At 42.2% G+C, this 21,387-nt stretch overlaps 1 protein-coding gene across 12 annotated transcripts in view; it reads left to right on the top strand.

Annotated features, from left to right (window-relative positions):
• The window catches only part of RYR3 (ryanodine receptor 3), a 541,049-nt gene that overhangs the window by 346,572 nt on the left and 173,090 nt on the right, over nt 1–21,387 (top strand). For all 12 annotated transcript variants that reach the window (XM_090033490.1, XM_090033491.1, XM_090033488.1 and 9 more), the window contains exons 44-48: nt 8,068–8,248; nt 10,008–10,116; nt 11,644–11,764; nt 14,156–14,325; nt 21,156–21,376. In XM_090033490.1, coding sequence (XP_089889616.1) covers nt 8,068–8,248; nt 10,008–10,116; nt 11,644–11,764; nt 14,156–14,325; nt 21,156–21,376 — 802 coding nt within the window. The remainder of the gene's footprint in view (nt 1–8,067; nt 8,249–10,007; nt 10,117–11,643; nt 11,765–14,155; nt 14,326–21,155; nt 21,377–21,387) is intronic.

The following is a 21,387-nucleotide window of genomic DNA, read 5'->3' as shown; positions in this document are numbered from 1 at the left end:
GGCTCATGTTCATTCTATGGTCTTGTGAGCCTGTCCAGGTCAGCCTGTATCCCTAGCCTATCCTCTAGCATGACCACACTCCCCCATAATTTGGTGTCATCCACAAATTTTGTCAGTATGCATTTAACACCCAACTCCGAATCATTAATGAATATGTTAAAAAGCACTGGTCCAAGTACCAAACCCTAAGGAATGCCACTTGTCACCATATGCCATGTTTACTCAATTCTGTCAATTAATACTCTCTGGGTCCTGCTTCAGAGCCAGTTTCCTAGCCACCTGACCGTTAAGTTGTTGAGGCAACAGTTCCCCAATTTTTCCATGAAGGCATCATGGGACACCAAGTCAAAGCCTTTTTGAAACCCAAGTATATAACATCAGCCTCATCTCCCTTATTCAGGTGGTGAGTTACCTGATCATAGAGGGAAATGAGATTGGTCAGGCATTACCTGCCTGCAACAAAGCCATGTTGGCTATCTTTTAGAATACTGCCTTCACAGACTATCAGTGATGGATTCTTCGATATTTTTTTCCAGAATTTTTCCAGGGATTGAGGTCAAACTGATTTGCCTGTAATTCCATGGGTCTTCCTTCCTTTCTTGAAGATACATACTACATTAGCCTTCTTCCAGTCTTCTAGAACTTCTCCCAAGCACTGAATGTTCTCAAATAGATTTGCCATTGGTTGTGCAATGATGCCAGCCAATACTTTTAGTACTCCTGTTCATCCGGTCCTGCTGACTTGTAGATATTTAGCCTCTCCAGATGTTCCCTCATGAGATCTTCACCAACTATGGGTGAGTGATCATCCACCACCTTGATCATCTTATACCCTGTCAAGCAGGGTAACATCCTTAGATTAGTGGAATACCAACACAAATTATTTATTTAGGAACTCGATTTTCTCCTTGGTGTAGGTTATCAGCTGTCCCATTACGTTTAGCAGGGTCCCTACGTTTCCCTTTTATTTTCTTCTGACTTCCTACACATCTAAAGAAGGACTTTTTATTGTTCTTGATTTCTGTTGCCAGTTTGAATTTGGTTTCTGCTTTTGCTTTTGTAATCAGCTCCCTACAGGTACAGGATATTGCTGTGTACTCCTCCTCAGTGGAAATTCCTGACTTCCATCACTTATAAGCTTCTCTCTTCAATTTCGGGAGGTCCAATACTTCCCTTTTGAGTCAAGGGGCTCTCCCAGCCCTTTTCCTACCTTTCTTACAAACAGGACTGGATTTCCTTTGTGCTCCAAGGATCACATCTTTGAGGAGTGAACATTAGGGCTGTGTGAGGCTTCAGACAGAGCTTCGGATCTGGAGATGCTTCAGATGCTTCGGGATCTGAAGCAGCACATCCGGGTCAAAGCACTGCCTTGTTAGGCTTCTCAAAGTGGTTTGGAGTTTCCGAAGTGCTTCAGAGCCACCTCGGAGATCCAGCCATAGGGTATAATGGGGAAACAATAAAATATCTATAACTTTGTTGTTTTTTGTCTGATTTGGATAACATTTTCAGGAATGGTAGACTCTACAGAGAGCATGAAGCCTGCCATATTTCAAAAAGATCAGTGCAGCAGTTTGGGGGGTCAAAACTGCACTTCTAGTAGCTCTTACTGAGGGCACAAATCCTGCCAAGTTTCAAGAAGAGCTGTGCAGGGGTTTGGGGGGAACTGCCCCTCAAGCTGTGGACAAACAAAACTCATGCCCTGGGTGTTTGTGGGACTTGACTGTGTCTGTCTTGGGGTGGGGAGGGGAGACACTACTGCAGGCCTGGCTGCTAAGCTACTGTGTTACCAGTTACTAATCAATCGATCTTGATTCACTCAGGGTCCAGCTCAATACAGAGGACCTAGGTACTATATAACGACTTAATGAGCAGCAATTAGCACCTACAAAACCAGGCTAAGGAAAGGAAAGAACCAAGACAGACAATCAACTGCCCCAGGACAGAGACAGTCTTGGCATGAGTTTTGCCTGTCAGCAGCTAGGAGTGCAGGGCCCCAGAACCCTTCTGCACCAATCTCCTCGACAGCTGGCAGGCGTAGTGGCCTCAGCAGGGGCCACCATCCCTGCAACTGTCACCCCACTGCACCTTAACACACGCAGTGTCACACATGGCATGAGTTTTTGTTCGCAGCTTGAGATGCAGTTCCCCCCAAACCCCTGCACCTATCTCCTTGAAACTTGGCAGGCTTTGTGGCCTCAGTAAGAGCTACCACCCCTGCAGTTTTGACCCCTCTGTGTTATAACACACAGCCGTGACATGAGTTTTGCTTTCAAGAATTTGGGGTGCTGTTCCCCCCAAACTGCTGCACTGATCTTCTTGAAACTTGACAGGTTTCAAGCTCTCAGCAAAAGGCTACCATTCCTTCAAGTTTCATCCAAATTGGACAAAAAACAACAAAGTTATAGCTATTTCATTGTTTCCCCATTATACCCTATGGCCAGATCTCCGGGGCAGCTCTGAAGCTTCGCATCTGCTTTGGCTGGATCGAGGCAGAAACCTGGTCCAGAGCTCCAGATTGGATCATGGCCATCAAAAGCGGCCGGATCTGAAGCCGAATCAGATTGCTGCCAACTTGCACAGGCCTAGTGAACATTTATCTTGGATATCCTTCCCCATCGGGTCATGGTCCTGCAGGGCCCCACCAACCAATCTCCTAAGCTTGTAGAAGATAGTTTTCCTAACATCAAGGATTTCTACCCTGCTAACTGATTTCCCTGTCTTGTGATGGATGGAGAAAGTGGTCTCTGGTCACTGTCACCTAGCTTCCCTTTGATCCTCAGGTTGCTCACTAAATCATCTCCTTTGGCCAGAAAAAGCCCAGGAGTGCCTTACCCTGGTCGGCCCATAGATTTCTTGAGTCAGATAGAGCTCTTCAGTGCAAGCGGGGAAGCTTCACAACTGATCACATCTCTTCCCACAAGGTGTTTGGGTAGCTGAAGTCGCCTTTGACAACCATGCTCTGAGAATGTGCAGCCTCTGCCAGTTCTCTAGAGAACCTCCAGCAAGACAGTTACCTTCAGCAAGGAACTGGAAAGACAAACTACATCTCCCCTAATTCCACCTATCGCTTGTTAACATCTTAAAATCCTATCCTTTCAGGGTCCAGTCTGAACCCAATTAGTTATTGCCAGTTGGGGTTTTTTGTGTATTTTCCTCTGCACTCTAAAATTCACTTCTTTGACATTTTGGTTGTCCTGTCTACAAATTTGAAGATTGAAATTAACAAACAATAATCTGAATTTAAAAATCAATTGAACTGTGATTGCTACTTAAGCAGATTACATATATGAAATGTGCTTCTGAATTAATTTCTCCTTTTATTAATTGTTCAACTACTGTATTACAGGAAACAAAACCAATAGTTGAGTTAATGATGTAGCTGTGGAAAAAATGGTTACGGCTTTAAAATGGGATTTTGAGGACAGCTGAAAATGCATTGTTTTAGTGTCAGTTTTATATGTATATTTTGTTAATATTGATTTTTTAATGATAAAATTAAAGACATTCTTATTATTCTCATTCTGACCTCATGATACTCTAAATGGTGTTAAAATTAAGTACATTGGGCTAGAGAATGAAGGGTTGCTTTAGCACTTGACTGCTAATCTAGGAAGCATGTTTTATTTCTCATAAACTTTTGCTGAGACTTTAGGCAGGATAATTATGGCCTGATTTTGAGTAACTCTCAGTACCTGAAGCTTCCAGTGCCTTCAATGGGAGCTGCAGGTGTCCTGCACTTCTGAAGCCAGACCATTAATCAGTGGGTGCAATGTGTGATGCTACATCACCATAGCAACATGCTACAGCATAATAATGTCCACAGGTAAAAACCATGATGCCGCAGCTATGGCACCATAGCAACACACTCCCTTGTTATAGTTCATCACTATGGTAATGTAGTGCCTAAAAATAACTGTGCACAGAGCACATGGTGCAGCATGGGCTGTTACTGTGCCATCTTTTAGTGCTTCCAAAAGGAAACACTAAATGATGGTGCACTATCAACAGCGCCATAGAAGCACATGTAGATGCATCCAGTGTGTCTGTATCTTTCCCAAGGACCTTGTTACATGTTGCACTTTGACCTACTCAATTGTTGATTAGTGTCAGTGCTAGGTTGAGTTTGGAGCAGTCGTACCTTACTGGCTGTCCCCAACCTACACAGCTGTGACTTGCCACTAGAGGGTTAGCAAGCAGGGGCCAGACTAGGAACTATAGCTGTGAGTTGCTGCAAGAGAGATGGTGAGCCAGGGCAGGCTTCTATTCACGCTCAAGGAGGGGGAAGGATGTGAGAGATGAATTGTGGGAATAGGAACGTGAAGCTGGAAGGCAGAGAGTTAATGGGATGGGGTGGGTAATGAAGGTATGAAAAGAAAATGGGGATGGGAAATGGGTGGTGAAATGAAGGAAGTCAGTCACTGAAAGATAAAATAAATAGAAGTAAAAAAAAGAATTTAAAAAGAGAGTATCATCCCAGACCTGTCTATGCCTCATGACCTGCTCTGCAGGGTGTTTGTATGGGTGGGAAGGTCACATCCCCAGGAGTGGGAGGGGGAGTTGGCTTGGTGCCAGAACCCCGTCCACCTCCCTGAGCGGTAGAGTTCAGGGAGTGGAAAGTTTGTTCACAAAGAACAGGAGGGCGAGGGAAGGGACACTGCATCCTTGGATGCTGGAAGACTGCAACCTGGGTGGCTTATCTGTGGGGATTGGTTACAACAGAGGCAGGCAATTATTTTGGGTGATGGGCCACTTACTGAGTTTGGCAAGCCATCAAGGGCTGCATGACAGGCAGCCAGGGACAGAGAAATATTAATTTTCTAAATTTTTTAGGGGCCCCATGGGCTGGATAGAATGGCCTGGCAGGCTGCATCTGGCCTGCGGGCCACGTTTTGCCCACCCTTGGGTTACAAGCTATGTGACTTTAAGCCACCTAAAGTGTGTTCAGAACCTGAATTTTATGCCACCTAAAGTGTGTTTCAGATGTTAATGTGTAGGCAATCCAGAGGTTAAGAGCTCCAGGAGCTGCCTAAAATTAATGTATAGTAAGGCCCTAATAATAGTTTCCTGCCTCAGATATGCACTACAAAGATCTAAGAGATACTGTTTAACAGTGGCAGCAACTGGGCATGGACTACTCAACCACTTCTTTATTCAAACATAGGTTATATAAAACATGAGTGGAGATAAGTTAGCAATCACCACTGTCAGCAGTTTTTAAAAATAAAATTGTAATCTAATTGTATTTGCATTGGAGCCTGATTCTGAAACCAGTGTGCTGCAGCACCCCACTGATTAATGTATGTATTCAAAGCTGCAGGATCACTGGGTACTTGGTGTGCAGCTAAGTGTTAGGAAGTGTTGTGATGAATGAAAATACTGCTTGGTGTCAGTGTTTTTTGAGCCTGTGAGATGGCCACAGAAAATGCCCAAATTACTCAGAGTTGTTTATAAAAATCTTTAGTTCAGTATTTTAGTTGTAAGTAACACAACATGAGAGCTGGAAGGATCTATTCTAAAGCAGAGCCATTGCTGTGATTGTGAGCAGAATGGTGCAAGATTTGAAATGCTTAAAGTGTGCTGTAATATGGGTTATACGTAGAAATTGAAGACTCTATTTAAAGACTTCATATAGCAAGTGTAACACATTTATCCCTATCTAAACATACATTGAAAATAATTTGAGATACATTTTTATTGTAGTTAACTTACTATATCCTGAGGTCAGATATATCTAATCTTAAAGATGACTTGACAGTCTTTAGTCCTGCTGAGAAAATTTAACTTCTGAATTGCATAGAACGTTCTCTGTGCCAAAAGGTAGAGGACATGGTTCTAAATCCTATTTCAGCTCTAAATCTTTCCTAGAGCTGGTGCAAAAATTAGGCATCTTGGCTCAGGAGTGCAATCCTGACCTATCCAATAAGGCACATCTATTTTCTCAATGGACAACTTATTATGCCCACAGAGGTCAATCTTAAACCACCCTGCATGGACACATAGCTCTCCTATTTTGACAGGGCAGTCCTGATCCTAATCCACCTAAGAAGGTACATAGTGTTTTCCTGCTCTATCAGTGGAGGATCCATATGCTGCTAAGTCATATAAGTGTCTAGTTTACTCTAAGAATAACATCAAAATGAGGAGGAGAAGGAAGAGGACGTCATACCCATATTGTGGGTAGAGGAATAGTTATTGACACAATGTGGAAAGATTGGGAAAAGGAACAGGAGACCTAGGTCTCCCTCCCTTATAAGGCATTGCAGAATTGTCCTTCTGCATGCCAGCTACCTGCCTCCTTCTCACTTGGACACAGAGTCACAACCCCTCTTGCATGCTATCCTTCTGGCCCTATGAGTCTGGGCAAGCTTTAATAGGAGGAATGGAGGGTGCTGTTGGCCCTGCCTGGTGGTTAGGATGCTATTCTGGGAAGTAGGAGAAGTGGATTGAACCCCTCTGGCACAGGAGGACATAGAATCTGGGTCTCCCAGTTTCTGGGCAAATGTCCTAATGACTATGATACTGAGCTGAAAAATGGGCGGGTCATCACCCATTCTCCTCCTCCTTATAGAGTATCTAATTATGTTTTTTTCCTGAGACTAAACATTTGGGAATTTTAGTCTCTGCCCCTCCCCCGCAGCATGTGTAAAAGTGCCCTGTATTATTGTTAGACCTGTAAGTAATGTCAGTCTTTTACATTAAAGTCCATTATTAGGCTTTATCCTGTATATCAGACAATACCTGTAGACTCTCTAGAACCTAGGCTGACAGAATTTAAATGCATCCCAGGCAGATTAGGATTACAACAGAAAATATGTGGAGGTAAAAACCTTGGGGGAGAACTTTTGAATATGCTTAAAAGGTCAACTTTGAGATGCAAAGAAATCCAGACATCCTAGTGGCTTTCTTAAGTAGAAGAGGATTGTGTTGAATTATTTTGTACACCTAGTAGCTATATACATACCCCTTAGAAGTAAGCGGGTTAGTGTTTGGCCTATGATTTAATAATAGTCTTTGTTTTGATGGCCATTTGAAATCATATGACTTCTCCCCTCCCCCTGCAAAATCCCTGGCTACTTAAAATATCTAATATCCTTATTGGCAACTGTACTGAGTTGTATACACTGTGCATCGATGAAGTCATTAGTATCTCTCCTTATGCCAGGCTTATTCTCTGTAATGTATTTCCTAAATCTGAGATTGAATACCTTTAGGAGCTGGTAGTCAGATCATAATAAATTTATGGTAGCTGGAAGTCACAAGTTTGAATATTATCCCAACTTCTCAGTGAACAGAAAGTTGCCATTTTCTAGTAGTAGTTTGAAAATTAATGTTTGTTATGAGTGCCTTTTCTACACAAACTTTCCAGTGTACAGCAGAGAAGAGATGGGACAGTCCTAAAAAATGAACTGATCTTCTAATTCTAGAAGTGAATTATCCATGTTAAGATAGTTGAACCTTGGGAAGGCAAGGGGAGGAAGTTTAATTTCCAAAATTATTGCTCTGTTTAGATAAAAAAAAATCACTTCCAGTGCTGTCAGTTTGGCATAGTTTTGCTCAGTGGTGTAAGGTGCTCATTAAGTGCCCATGATGAGGTGCAGCGGTTTGGGGTGGGGGTGCTGAGGGCTGAGGGGGTATGCTGACCACACGTTGTGTGTGGCGGGGGGGCGTGCACTGTAATGGGTGAGAAGAAGGGATATCTTAGCTTTGCTGGCTGCTGCTTCTGCTTTCCTCCTGAGCAGATCCTGATGCCCTGTTTCCTTCCCCCACCCACATATATTCATATTGAGAGCAAAGCTGCGCCTGCTCTGGCAAAGGCCCCAGGTTGATCCATTTCCCCCTGCCTCTGAAATGTACTGCTTTGTGTGGCCCTATGCTACCTGACTCCTGTGGTGGGCAAGGGCAGCACAGAACTTCCCCTGCCATGGCAAAGACTTCCCAGATCAGGGGGATCCTGGCATCCCCTCATAGGTGGCAACTAAGGATTGTGCCTCTCTTGCTCCACCCCAGTTATGCTACTGGGTTTATTGGGGTTTATATGCATGGATAACATGTTATTTTGGTCTTCAGGTGAAAGTGTTGAGGAAAATGCTAGTGTTGTTGTCAAGCTGCTTATTCGACGTCCAGAATGCTTTGGTCCAGACCTTAGGGGAGAAGGAGGAAATGGTTTGCTTGCAGCTATGCAAGAAGCTATTAAAATCTCAGAGAACCCAGCTCGTGACCTTCCCTCTCAGGGCTATAAAAGAGAAGGGTAAGTAAATGTAGATGTTTTCTTAGCAGAGATGATGTTTAATTTACTGGCTGAAGATAACATGTTTTTTATGGTGGGGCCTAAAATCCAGCCAACCAGGAATGGAGCCCTATTGCATAAGGAATTGAAAAAGTGAAGTGTCAAATAGCTCATAAGAGCTCCCAATCTAGAATCTATAAGTGCAAGCTAAAAGGAAAGGAAAATGAGGAGAGCAGGAACGTGGAATGGAAGGAGGATGAGAGAATGAGGGCAGGAAGCAAAGGAGCAGATATAGTGTAAAGCTGACATGAAGAGGTTGTGAGGGCAGAAGAGGTAGAGAGTTGGAACAAATCACCAGTCAGCTCAGGAAAGTAAAATTCCATTCCAAACCATGAGCAGTCAAAAAATTTTATGAAGATTCACTATTTGATTGCTTCCCATGTACATCTACTTGGTGGAGACTGGTTCTTTTTTGCATGTAGCACATGGCAGAAGATAAGGAATAAAGGTGTTTTTATTCATGCTCCAGGGGTGTGTGGGGGGATGTTAATTAGAGCAGCTCTGAACATCTCTCTGATTAAAGTGCCCAGAGCATTTCATGTATCAGTGTCCAGCATCCCTGTGCTTCAGAATGGTGGCAGGGGCACTTTAACTAAGCCTCATTCAACAGTCTTTAGTTAAAGTGCCCCCACTGCTATTTTGATGCATGGGGATGCTGATATATGAGACGCAGAGACTGGCTGGAGCATGCTAATTACCATGCTGCAGCAGACTCAGTTAATCGAGTCTGCTTCAAAATGTTGTAATTACAGCACATCAGATCAGCCTCCCAGTGCATCTACAGACACCCTCTGAGTCCTGCTTCCCTAGGGAGATCCTCTCCATTTGATTCTAGATTCAAGTGGTAGGTGATGGGTTTAATGAAATTGGGCCTTGTTTTATGATCTTCCGCCAGTCCAGCAGCTCTTCTTTGGTTACTTTTGCACCTACCCTTACCAATTAGACTGTCTGGCAGGTTCCTCCTCAAGGCCAAATGGTAGGGAAAGAAGTTTCAGGGGTCTAGTGCCCTCATCCCGAGTATGTATGGAAGCTGTCCCTTACACATTTCCAAGTCTGCAGATGTCTTTAGGGAAGGAAGGCCCCGTCTGGGCTCCATTTCACTCACTCTTGCGCTAGCAGTATTATCATCAAAATATTGTCAATAATATATGTTAGTTAAATCCAACACTTTCAGAATTCCAGAAATAAAAACACTACTTTGGAATAAAGGTTAAGATGGAGATTTTCATAGCAGTCTAAATTCCTGAGTTGTCTGAAAATCTCAACCTAAGCAGCACATCTTCATGTTTGTTCTCCCCCAGCACCGCCAAAATGTGTAGACATATTTTTCTAGATCACATTGCAGAGTACTTTATTTTAATTACTTATGGTCACAGAATTTTCTGATGAGCACATCCTCATCTATGACTACATACTCACATTTGCATGTAGTGTAATAGTTCTTAGAGCAAACTACTTAAAAATTGATAACTCCTCTTTTGACAACCGGTAGCAACATAACTGGAGAATAAAATGAGGTTTTATTTTTCCAGGGAACTATCGGGCCTTATTCTAAGTACCAGATCAGTTATAAGATTATAGCTCAGTTGTAAGATTTTTCAAAAATATTATCTGCATATTGAAACCCAGTGCTTTAAAAACAGATACTAAGTAAACAACTGCTGAATATGTTAAGCTGATGATGTCATAAAAATATGACTACATGTTGGTTACTTTTTAGTGCTGCTGAAGATGAGGAGGAAGAAGAGATCGTGCACATGGGCAATGCAATCATGTCATTTTATTCAGCTCTCATAGACTTGCTTGGACGTTGTGCACCAGAAATGCATGTAAGTGGCCTCAGTCTCTTGATCAGAAGGTACAAAAAGTACTTTTGGAGAAGCTATAAAAAGTACTCTTAGAGAGAAACTTAAAGAATAATTTGTAAGAAAACCAAAACCATTGTGTATACTTGTCTCTATTCAAATATGTTTCTTTCTGGAAGTTTGATTTATCTGGCATAGGTACCTGAGTGTTGGTCTGTTGTACATCACGAAACCTATGGGCACGTATGCACGATCATGGCAGCTGCTCTGACACACTGTAATTTCAGCACATCGGATCAGACTTGATTACTTGAGTCTTCTGGAGTTGAACTGAGTCCACCATGTTTAAGCATGGGGATGCTGATACAGGAAACACGGTGCTTTAATTAGAGCAGCATTCAGAGCTACTTTAATTAAAGCACTGCCCCTCCCCCACAACATATGTAAAAGTGCCCTATATTATTGTTAGACCGGTAAGTAATGTCAGTCTTTTACATTAAAGTCTACTATTAGGCTTTTTCCTGTATAACAGGCACACCTGTAGACTCTCTAGAACCTAGTCTGACACTGTTTTTAATGGGGGCTTCTGGTTCGTGTTTGGCATTACTTTAACCAGGCAAGAAAGTGGAATTACTGGAACCTCCCTCACAATGCACTAGTAGATGTTCTGTGTAGGAGGCTGCAGTGATTCACACAAAACGTATCAGCACCAGTATTTTAATGGAGAGCATTTAGTTAGTCATTTCTTGGTGTCTCCTCAATTAACTTAGGGACTTGTTACACATTACATTGTGAGCTGTTCAAATGTTGAGTGGTGCTAGTGCTTAATCGTGTTTGGAGCAGTCACACATTCAGGCCAGGATGGGCCTGGAGGACTAAAAGGTAAGAATCCCCTGCCTCCCCCTCCCCCGCCATTCTGAGCTTCACCCTGGCCTCTAGGGCACCCATATTTTTCCCCCACACACACACACCCTGGAGCCCCATCCCACCGTCCCAGGGACTTTCCCTTCAACCCCCTCCCATCTCTCCCACCTCTCCTACTTACTTGTGGCTGCCTGCACTGTCTGTCCCAAGGGAGCAGGTAGGGAAGGGTTAACCTGCCTTCCTGACCTCTGCCTTCTTGACCTACTGCCAGGCTGCTGCTTTTTCCCAGGCTGAGCCCAGCCTAGACAACAGCAGTAGTAGAAACAGCAGGGCAGGCAGGCAGGCTAACTGTTCCCTGCTCCCCTGGGATAGACAGTACAGGCAGCTATAGGTAAGCAGGAGCAGAGGGGAAGTGAGCAGGAATCTGAGGTGCTAAGGGGTGGGGGGGCAGCGGGTTGGGTGTTTGCCCTAAGGTGTAGCCTACAGTGGCTACACATTGTGTAACATGGATCAGAGATAAACCTAGGCTGGAGTGGCGTAACTTTATGCCACCTAAAGAGTGCTTAAAACTACTTTGTGTGAATGTGTGGACAATCTAGGTGTTGAGAGCACAAGGAGCTGCCTAAAATGAACATGTAACAAGGCCCCTAGGTGTCTTATTTTATAAGTATTATTATGTTTTAACAGCTTATCCAGAGTGGGAAAGGTGAAGCTATTCGAATCAGGTCAATCCTTCGTTCCCTAGTACCCACAGAAGATTTGGTTGGGATCATAAGCATACCACTAAAGCTATCAACAGTTAATAAAGGTAACTTCAGTTTATCATAATGTAGACTTTTAAAATTATTTAAATGTGCAGAAGATTTTTTATGTGCTTTCTTTGAATTTTAACCTAAAGTAAATCCTTTGTGAGTACATCATCACTTAATTCAACAGTTCATGCATACTCTGCAAATATTTCACTACATTTTACATGATGCTGAAACCATATGCTTTCCGCTATACAGATGGAGGCTTCATGTCTTTGCAGACTTTGAAAATCAACCACTGATGTAATTTTCCAATTTTAGCTACCCTAATCTGCAATTAGTGTCTTAAGTGCATTTCTCCAGTCTGCATGTGTACACATGTTTGTGTTTTTAATTCTTTTATATATAAATACTCTAAACATACATAGGGTTTGTTTGTATATAAATAAAATACTATATAGAAATGGTTTACATTGCACTTTACATGTCCTTCATGGTTGAGAAAACAGATATTTTAAATTGAAAATAACTCCTGGTAAAAATTGTCTTTTTGACTAGTGAAAGCTTTCATTGCATTGGAAACAGAATCCTCTATTTGTCCACTGAACAAGGACAGTAAGGAGGAGCAATATAGACTTTTCTACTGCTGTACCCTAGCACTAAGAACTGTTTAGACCAGGGGTGGCCAATCTGAGGTATGTAACAGGCTGGGAATGGGACAGGCAGCATAGTGGCAGATAGAAGAGGAAGCCTATAGCAAAGCAGCAGATCAGACAAGGCAGGAAGCAAAAAACAAAGGAGTTGATCAGTAGGCGAAGAAGGTCAGAGTGTCACTTAAGGAGGGTAAAAGGTTAATTTGTGGCACACCTGCCAAAAAGTTTAGCTCCCACTGGTTTAGCCCCCCTCTGTAAAATAGAAGTTAGTTCTGTGTTACTATTCATCTGGCTCTTGGCTTCTGCAATTAAGTAAAGTGCTATGAACAATATTTTTTTTTTTATATGTGAACATCATTGCCATTGGAACAGGACTAAACCTATTAAAAAACACTTCTGACTTAGGCTAAAAACAACTAGAAAATATCACTACTGGTTTAGATTCTAGACCAGTGAGCTGGGCGTTTTTACACATGCTCCAGGGTGGGGCACTTTAACTGGAGGGGTTCCAAGAGTCGCTTTAATTAAAGCATCAAGCAAGCTTTAGTAAAAGTGCCCTGCCACCATTTTGAAGCACAGGGACACTGATATACAAGACACAGAGGCTGGCTGGAGCACAATAATTACCGTGCTCCAGCAGACAGAGCACCTCCTTGCCCATCTACAGGCACCCCTTGAGATTAAAGTTACTATTTGCTATTCTACCTACTTCCTCCCTCCGTCTCCTCTTTTTAAAAAAATATTACATCCTAGTCAGAAAAAGAGTGTGTTGTTGTTTTTGTTCTAAGTGATGCATTAAAAGCATAGTTGTCACACTAAGTTAGTGTTTTGTTTGTTCTAAATAATAACGAGCTGAGCTTGATGTGAGAAATAGAATTAAGCTGCTTCACAGAGGCTTGAGTACTATTCTTTTTGACAGTTGATAGAAAACCAAACACAGAGGGTTTTCCAAGCAAGTCTGACTAAACTTCTGAAGAACAAAATATTTGCATAAAATCAAGAACTTCTATTACTGTTGTGAAACACGTTTTTATTCCAAAGAGAAGGAATAAAAGGAAGAGAAATACATTTTATGCTTTTTAGTTTTAAAGGAAACAATAGGATTTTCATCACTATCTTGGAGTGACATTTCTGTAGTCTGATATTCTTACTCTACAAGATATTCTGAATATGCAACCTGTTTTTCTTCATTTTCATATAGTAATTGTATATTTCATATAGTTATTACAAAACCATTGGAAGAATCCTTAAAATAGTGCACTGAGATGAATGTTTTAATTACATACAATTAAATCTTTATTTGGGATTGAATTATTTAAATTTGTGATAGGATATTTTAATATGCCATTTTTTCCAGAGTAAAAGATGTTGAGTGTCATGCATTTTGATTGTCCAAGAAAAGTGAGCTTTTTTTTTGTTTTGCACTTGACATGTGCCCTAGGCATACAAGATTGCCCCCTATATTTTTCTAACCATCTTTTTTGCAATGTCTGATCACCTTTCTTTTTTTACATTGCTTATCATTTAAAAATGCTTTAAATATTTTTTTCATTTAGTTTATTGATTGAAACAAGAGACTTAGTAATTTAATTGAAGGCATAATTACACACACTTCTCATTAACCTCATGATGAAATTGCACTTATTTAGTCTAATGGTTAATCTGACCTGGGGTGTCCTATTGTACATTACAAGTTTTTAAAAGTTTTAAAATAGAAAATTATAATGAGCTTTTTTTTAACTGAGCTACATTTTTTTGTAAAAAAGAAGTTATAAAAAAAATATGTATATATTTTAGATGGCACAGTCAATGAGCCGGACATGTCTGCAAGTTTCTGTCCTGACCACAAAGCACCCATGGTGCTATTTCTGGACCGTGTCTATGGTATTAAGGACCAAAGTTTCCTCCTCCACCTGCTGGAGGTTGGATTTTTACCAGACTTAAGAGCGTCTGCCTCCCTGGATACTGTAAGTATTTTGTTAGTGAGTTTAGGTGTGTTTATTATGTATATTGGCTATATACATATTATAAAATACAATTCAAGAAGTAAACAAGTCTTTTCATGCTCACTAATACCAGCAAACATGAATCATTTACTTGCAGTAAATGGCAATTTATATGTCTATAGCACATACATTTAACCATGAGTGTTCAGTAAAAAAAACTGAAGGGGAAGCATCAAACCAGTTTTGATGTAAAGATTTTACAGTATGACTGAAAAGCCAAAGTACCAGCACTTAAATGCAAAAAACAAAAAAAAAAGGCCATGATTTTTCCCTTCACTACCATATTATTTCTTTATGCATGTTCTTGAACCTCCTTAAACCTCCTTTGTGTGTGTATCTTATTAGGTTGTTCCTTTTTTCACTTTGAAATTCTGGTCACCAGTCACCCAGTTCAACTGCTCATTCAGACTGATGAAACATCTAAGGTTTTCAGTCCTAGCCTGGAAACATTATGAGAAGTGGCGTTATAATAAGCTTTCCAGTATTTTCTTTTACCTTTCATTTAAGAAATACAATTTCCTGACAGATTAAATGAAATACTTTAAATCTGTGAGGTCTTTGTTGAAATGGGCATCCTTTTCAAACAGTTTGAACTGAACGAAAAAGATCTACGTGTTTTGCATCCCCATGGAGATTTTGATTATTTATTCCTCTTTCTGTATTACCTTGCTTAATAGTAATTAAAAGTAATTATAGGCTAATCTATGTGGTTTCTCCTTTTTCAGGTAAATCATAATGCACCTAACTTTCTGCCACTTTGTGTTGCCACATATAGAGTACCTCATTCTCCACTACCTTGTACCTTGGTTACCTACATCAGTATAAAATAGATGTAAATATTAGCAGTGGCGTGACTGGAGAATTCTGATTTGTTAGAAGATTATACTTAAGTTACATGTTCAAGGCAGTGATGATTCATGCCAGCCTACAGAACAGAGTGCAGACTGAGGGTATATACAAGCATGACATTTCTACTGATGGAAACACGGTTTTTTAACAGTACTTCTTAGCACTAGGATGATTTCATCTGGCAGAAGGATTTTTATAATTTTTCCAAAACATAACATATTCTAGTCCCCTGCCATAGGAAATCATACAAGTGCTACGAGGCACTGTTAAAAATGACACTAAATTCATATATATATGTGTGTGTGCGTGTGTGTGTGTATATATATGTAAAGTATGTGTACACACACACCCCTTTTCAGATATGAGTGAAGTGTGTTGCCTACTTTAATTTATAAAAAAAATGCCCCCCAGTAATAAAAGGTTGGGAAACACTGCCCTAGCTGTACAAGTATTCAGACAGTTTCTACCAAATCAAAAATAGCAACTCCAGTAAAAACTTGTACCACATCCAATGAGGTAGAAGTAGCTTCAAATAGAGTTTCTGCCTAAGAAATGGATGCTGTATACTTTCCTCTCCAAAAGAAGCTGATACACCACCCACCAGCATCCCAGCATTCATTGTTTTGCCCACCCGCACCCCCTTCAGTATGACAGTCTGTGATTCAACCAGACTCCACTGTTCTGGCTGAGCACAGAGCCAAAACCCTGTCTCAGCCTCAGGACAGAGAAAGTCCACTCCCTCTCAACAGCCCCAAGGCTATGCACCTGTTAACCCCCCTCCCTGCCCTGCCCTGACCCTGAGCAAGCAGGGAAAAATTACCCACCAGCACCCCACTGGACATGCCAGCACTGACCCCAACTTGCCAGCACCAACCCTCACCACCCTCTACCCCTGGATCTGGAATGGCCTCAACCCCACCTCCACCATTCCCTGAGCCCTTACATCCTGCACCATTCTCGAACCTGGACCCACCAGATCCCACCCCAACACACGCACAGCATTCCTGGAGTGCTCCAGCCACCCCTTCTCCCACCCCCCACATCCCTCAGCAACACAAACCTTGCAGACCCTACCCTGCTGTTCCCTGAACCCCCTGACTCACCCTCACCACAGACTCAGACCCTACAGACCCCACCCTGCTGTTCCTTAAGCCCCCTGATTCATGCCCACCATGGACTTAGACCCTGCAGACCTCAGACCCCATGCCATTCTCCAAGGCCCCTGATTCACCTCTGTCAAGAACCAGGACTCCACAGACCTCCATCATTCCCTAAGCCCCTTTACCAACCTTTGCCACTGACCCAGACTCCCCAGAGACCCCAGACTCCATGTTGAGCTGCATGACTCACCCCAGCATTGATACAGATACTGCCCCTGCCATTTCCCAAGCCTCCTCACTGGCCGCAGGGATGCACAAACTAAAGACCCTAGCCCTTCTGTTTCCCAAGCCCCCTAACCAGGTCCCTGCAGACTCTGTGCCATTTTTCAAGTCCCCTGATCCACCCCCTTCCAGGGACCCAGACATTGAAGACCCTGTTATCACCACTCCCTGTATCCCCTTACCTCTGCCCTGGCAAACTCAGTCCCCTCAGAAACCAACCCCAGCATTCCCTGAGCCCCCCAGACCACCCCCACAGGGATGTGGTGGGATGGAGGGCTCTGGGAATGGTGGTGATGGAGTGGACCAGTTTGCATCTATTCTATTTTTACTGTTCTTCCAATGAAACTGTGTTGTTAGAGTTGTGGTCTCTGTGGAGTTGGATGAGATAGCGCACAGACCTTAATGTGCCTGGCACTTTGTGATCAGAGACCCAAGGAAGAATGTCTTGCATTTGAAAGCTTGTCTAACTTTATCCCAATTACATAGTTGGTCCAATAAAAGATATCACCCTAGGAAATTCCTCCCTTTCCCTAAAAAGCAGCTCAAGTACCTGACATTGAGATATATTGCATAGAGATATATGTGCAGGGTGGAATCTGCCAGGTAGGAAGAGTGCAGCACAGGGGGGCACATAATGGGCTAATTCACTTCTCATTGAGCATGAAATTGGGAGACATTCTGTTCTCTTAAGTGCCCATTGTGCAATGTCTCTGTTTCCCCCCACCAAAATCCAGCAATTGACAGGTGATTACTGTTACAGGCGCAACCACCCTCCTCTCCCATCCACACCATAAGTTAGGAGCCACAAAGCACCCCATGCATAGAATCTGGCTACCCCCCCATCCCAAATAGGCCTGGAACCCCTGCCAATGGTCCTACCAGGAAAGTGAAACTGACAAAGAGGCTTTCTGCTTCCCTGCTCCTATGGGTCTGTCATCTCTAAACAATAGATATTTGGACACTAGAGTCCTGGTTGCCCTTCATGGGTTTGGGAGGGTGAGGAGCAGTATAGTTTGTGATGCCTGGAGGACTAACCAGGCACTAGCCATGGAATGGTCTTTGTCCATGCGTAACATAGAACCCATTCAAGGAGGACTGGCTTAGAATAGTATAGCAAAAGCTTTGTTATCTGGCACCCAGGGAAAATGGGGGGGTGCCAGATAACCAAATATGCTGGTTACCTGAGAGGCCTGAACAGACATCTTTGCCAGTTCAGGCCGTCGCCTCTCCCTCTGCATCTGGTGCATTGCCACCCCATGTCAGTGTGCCAGGAGGGGGGCCCTGCACAGGCTGCTATGCACTGGGCCATGGGGGGCTCGGCAGTGCAGGCTGCTTTGCCCCAGGCTGTGGGGGCTTGGCAAAACCAGAAGTGCCATGGTGGGCACTTCCAATTTTGCTTTTACTTTACAAGCTGGCATGCTGGTTAATAGAGTATACTGGCTTGTAAGATGCTGGATAACGCGGCTTTTACTGTACTTCATTTTTCCTAGTGTGCTTTTGAAATATTGCAGAAAGTTTAAACTCATCTAAAACAGCATGTATATCTAGATTCTTGGGGTGTCTGTGCATGAGACAGGAGGCTGCTCTGACATGCTGTAATTATAGCACATCAGAGCAGACTCGATTAATTGAGTCTGCTGAAGCCTGGTAATTACTGCACTTCAGGCATCCTCTGTGTCTTGTGTATCAGCGCCCCCACATTTCAAAATGGTGTTGGGGGTACTTCAACTAAAGCTTGTTTGACAAGCTTTAGATAAAGCACCTCTGCCACCATTTTGAAGCATGGAGATGCTGATAGATGAAATGCTCTGGGCACTTTAATTAGACTGACTCACGGATCTGCTCTAATTGAAGTGCCCTCCCTGCTCCACTCCTGGAGCACATGTAAAAATGCCCTTGGAGTTTTAAATGCATTTAGTACGTTCTAAGTGGGAAGTGTTTAGTATCAAGATTTTACTTCTGAATTATTTTATTTTAATAATTATGCAGACCGACAGAAATGCATGTATGGTATGAAATAGAAATGTTGCTAATAATTAAAAATGACATAAACTATAAATGTTTAACACACAAGTTACTATGTTTGCACAAAATTATGAGCTACCCTGAGTACAGGCAGAAGAGTTAAGTGTTCAAGACAAGAGCACAAGACAGCTTGCAAGTTTGATAGTCTCTTCTAATATATTCATCCAATTTGCTGTAATAATGACAGTTTATAAAGTTCAATACTAAATCCAAATTCATAGTTACAAGCAATTATAGGATTACAATAATTATTCTAGTAGCACTATTGACATGGTTGAATTTCTGATTTAGGCTATAATTCTATTTCATATTTTAGTGACAGTGCCTGGACAACTGACTGTTTGGGGTAATTAGCTAATAACAATTACATACATTCCTTAGTTATATTGCTAGAAGTGTGATTCTATGAACCATTACCTATACAAATAATACTTATATTTGACTTCAGTGCAGATACTAATATACAAGTAATACATGCATAAAAGTTAAAAGATTGACTTGCAAATAAGGCTCCAGACATGTCAACAGATCAAACTGGTACCTATATCAAAAAGTGATAAGAAAAATATTAAAGCTTAATACACAGGTGATAGAAGCTATCACATTAGACTGACATGTACTTTGCTCCCTGAGTATGTAGTTGTAGAAAGGTGAAATTCTGTTAATAAGATTTCTGTCTGTACCATATATATGTTTGACTGCTCAGAAAATACTTAATTTTCTAAGTTAAAACCTTGTAACCATGGACACATTTAATTATGATATATTATTTTAGTTTTAAAAGCTTTCATAGTGTTAGACTAGAAAGAAGGGTAATAGGAATCTAAATTTAGAGCTGTGCTCTGAGTCAGATAAATGACAAGGTAAAAGGGCTTTTTTATTAGTTTCACAATCATTATTTTAACTACACTTGCACATATTATTAGGGAAGGTAAAATATATATATATAGACAACTGCTGGAAAATCATCCAACATCACAGGGAATGAAAAGTAACATTTTAATGGCATAGAATGTAAGCATTAAGGCTAAGTACAGACATTCAGAAAGTCCAAAGCAGCAGTGGTCTAAGTGTTGTACTTTACTGAAAGTGCTCTAAATTAGGTTGGGACCAAACAGAACAGATGTGCACTGTTCAGTGGAGGGGGGCAGGGGTAGTGCTCAGAGCCTGCCTGCAATGGCCAAAGCCAGCAGCTTGGGGGAGCTCTTGCACATGTCCCAGTATGCCCCAAGGGCTCCCCAGGCTGCTGGAGATTCCTGAGCGCAACCAAATAGGCAAGCCATCCCTGATTGGCTGCCTGTCATGGGGGAACAGTTCTCCCCACCTGCTGCTCTGTCAGCAACAGAAATCACAGAGAATCACAGAGAAGCGCAGCTGCAAATGACCTCCAGGCTAGGCTGGGGACACCAGGAGGCCAGGATCTGGAGCCCAACTGCTGAGTGCCAACAGGGGCAGGCTAGGCACTGGCATCTCCCCAGAGCCTCGGTGAAGGCTGGGAGCACCTACCTGCCTGGATTTGCTGCAGATAAATGCTGGGAAGGGGAGGGGTGCAGGGCAGAAGTACTTGGGGCCAGGCTGGGTATGGACTGCTCATTCTGCCTGCCCTGCTCTTCTGCCACTGCTGTCTTCCAAGGGACTCAATCCTTCTGTCTATGAATTCCCCTGCCCTGCTTAAGGACATGGTATAATGATAGAAAAATACAGAGATACAGACACTCCTTCCCCTGTCCCCCTCCCACTCCCCTCCCCCGCTGTGGCTGACAGCTTGGAGCAGCAGAGTAAGCCAAGTTCCAGCATACTTCCATGGAAGGGGGAAGCCCACTAAGTCATCTGGGATGCCAGTGGAATGCAACGTATCTTAATTCATAATGGGATCTTGTACAGACATTCAAAGCAGTGCTCTAACCTAAAGTGCTTTAGTCTGACACCACATTTGTTCAGGGTTAACTTAGAGTGAGATTCACCATGGTTAAAGCACTCTGTGCCATGGACGTCTGGCCAGTCATGGCTATAGAGCACTTTCTGCATACTTAACGTGTGATAAGTGTAACTTTTGTACCTAACTTAAAAGCTGCATTTCAGGCCTTCCACAATAGAGAACACAGTGGTATTCTAAAATATACTTCGTTGATATGGAGTGATTGCTGTTACACACAGTTCTGACCAAGAAATAACCAACACCACATGTTCACAGATTATTTTTATTTTCATCAAGTATTGCCTATGCTGGGAATGACCACATCAATAAACACATTAATAGTGCTTTTCAGCATAAGTGTATACCTATTAAGAGGCAATTGAGACCTGTATCTTTTTGTTGATTTTTAGTATTTCAGAAACATTCTGAAAGAGAATATTGAGAAACAATGCAAGTTGAAGAACATTTTTGCCCCCAAATTACCCAATACATTTCTTTAACTTGATAGATTTGCAGTTTATACACTATTAAATCTTTAAGGAATATTTCATCTCTTATATTGCAGCATTCTTATTTAATCTGGTTTGGCTAAACAGTTGCATATTCTTTTTATACAGGTTTCTCTGAGTACCACAGAGGCAGCTCTTGCACTAAATAGATACATTTGCTCAGCTGTATTTCCATTACTGAAAAGGTGTGCTCCCCTCTTTTCTGGAACGGAGCATTATGCCTCTCTAATTGATTCCACACTTCATACAATATATAGACTCTCCAAGGGACGCTCCCTTACTAAAGCCCAAAGAGATACCATTGAAGAATGTCTACTTGCTGTTTGTCAGTAAGTATGAT

The sequence above is a fragment of the Crocodylus siamensis genome, chromosome 2 (genome assembly GCF_052110815.1).
Source record: "Crocodylus siamensis isolate JL-2025a chromosome 2, ASM5211081v1, whole genome shotgun sequence".
NCBI classification, from domain to species: Eukaryota; Metazoa; Chordata; order Crocodylia; family Crocodylidae; genus Crocodylus; species Crocodylus siamensis.
The sequence above is the reverse complement of the archived record's forward strand: the minus strand, read 5'-3'. Positions and strand labels throughout refer to the sequence as shown.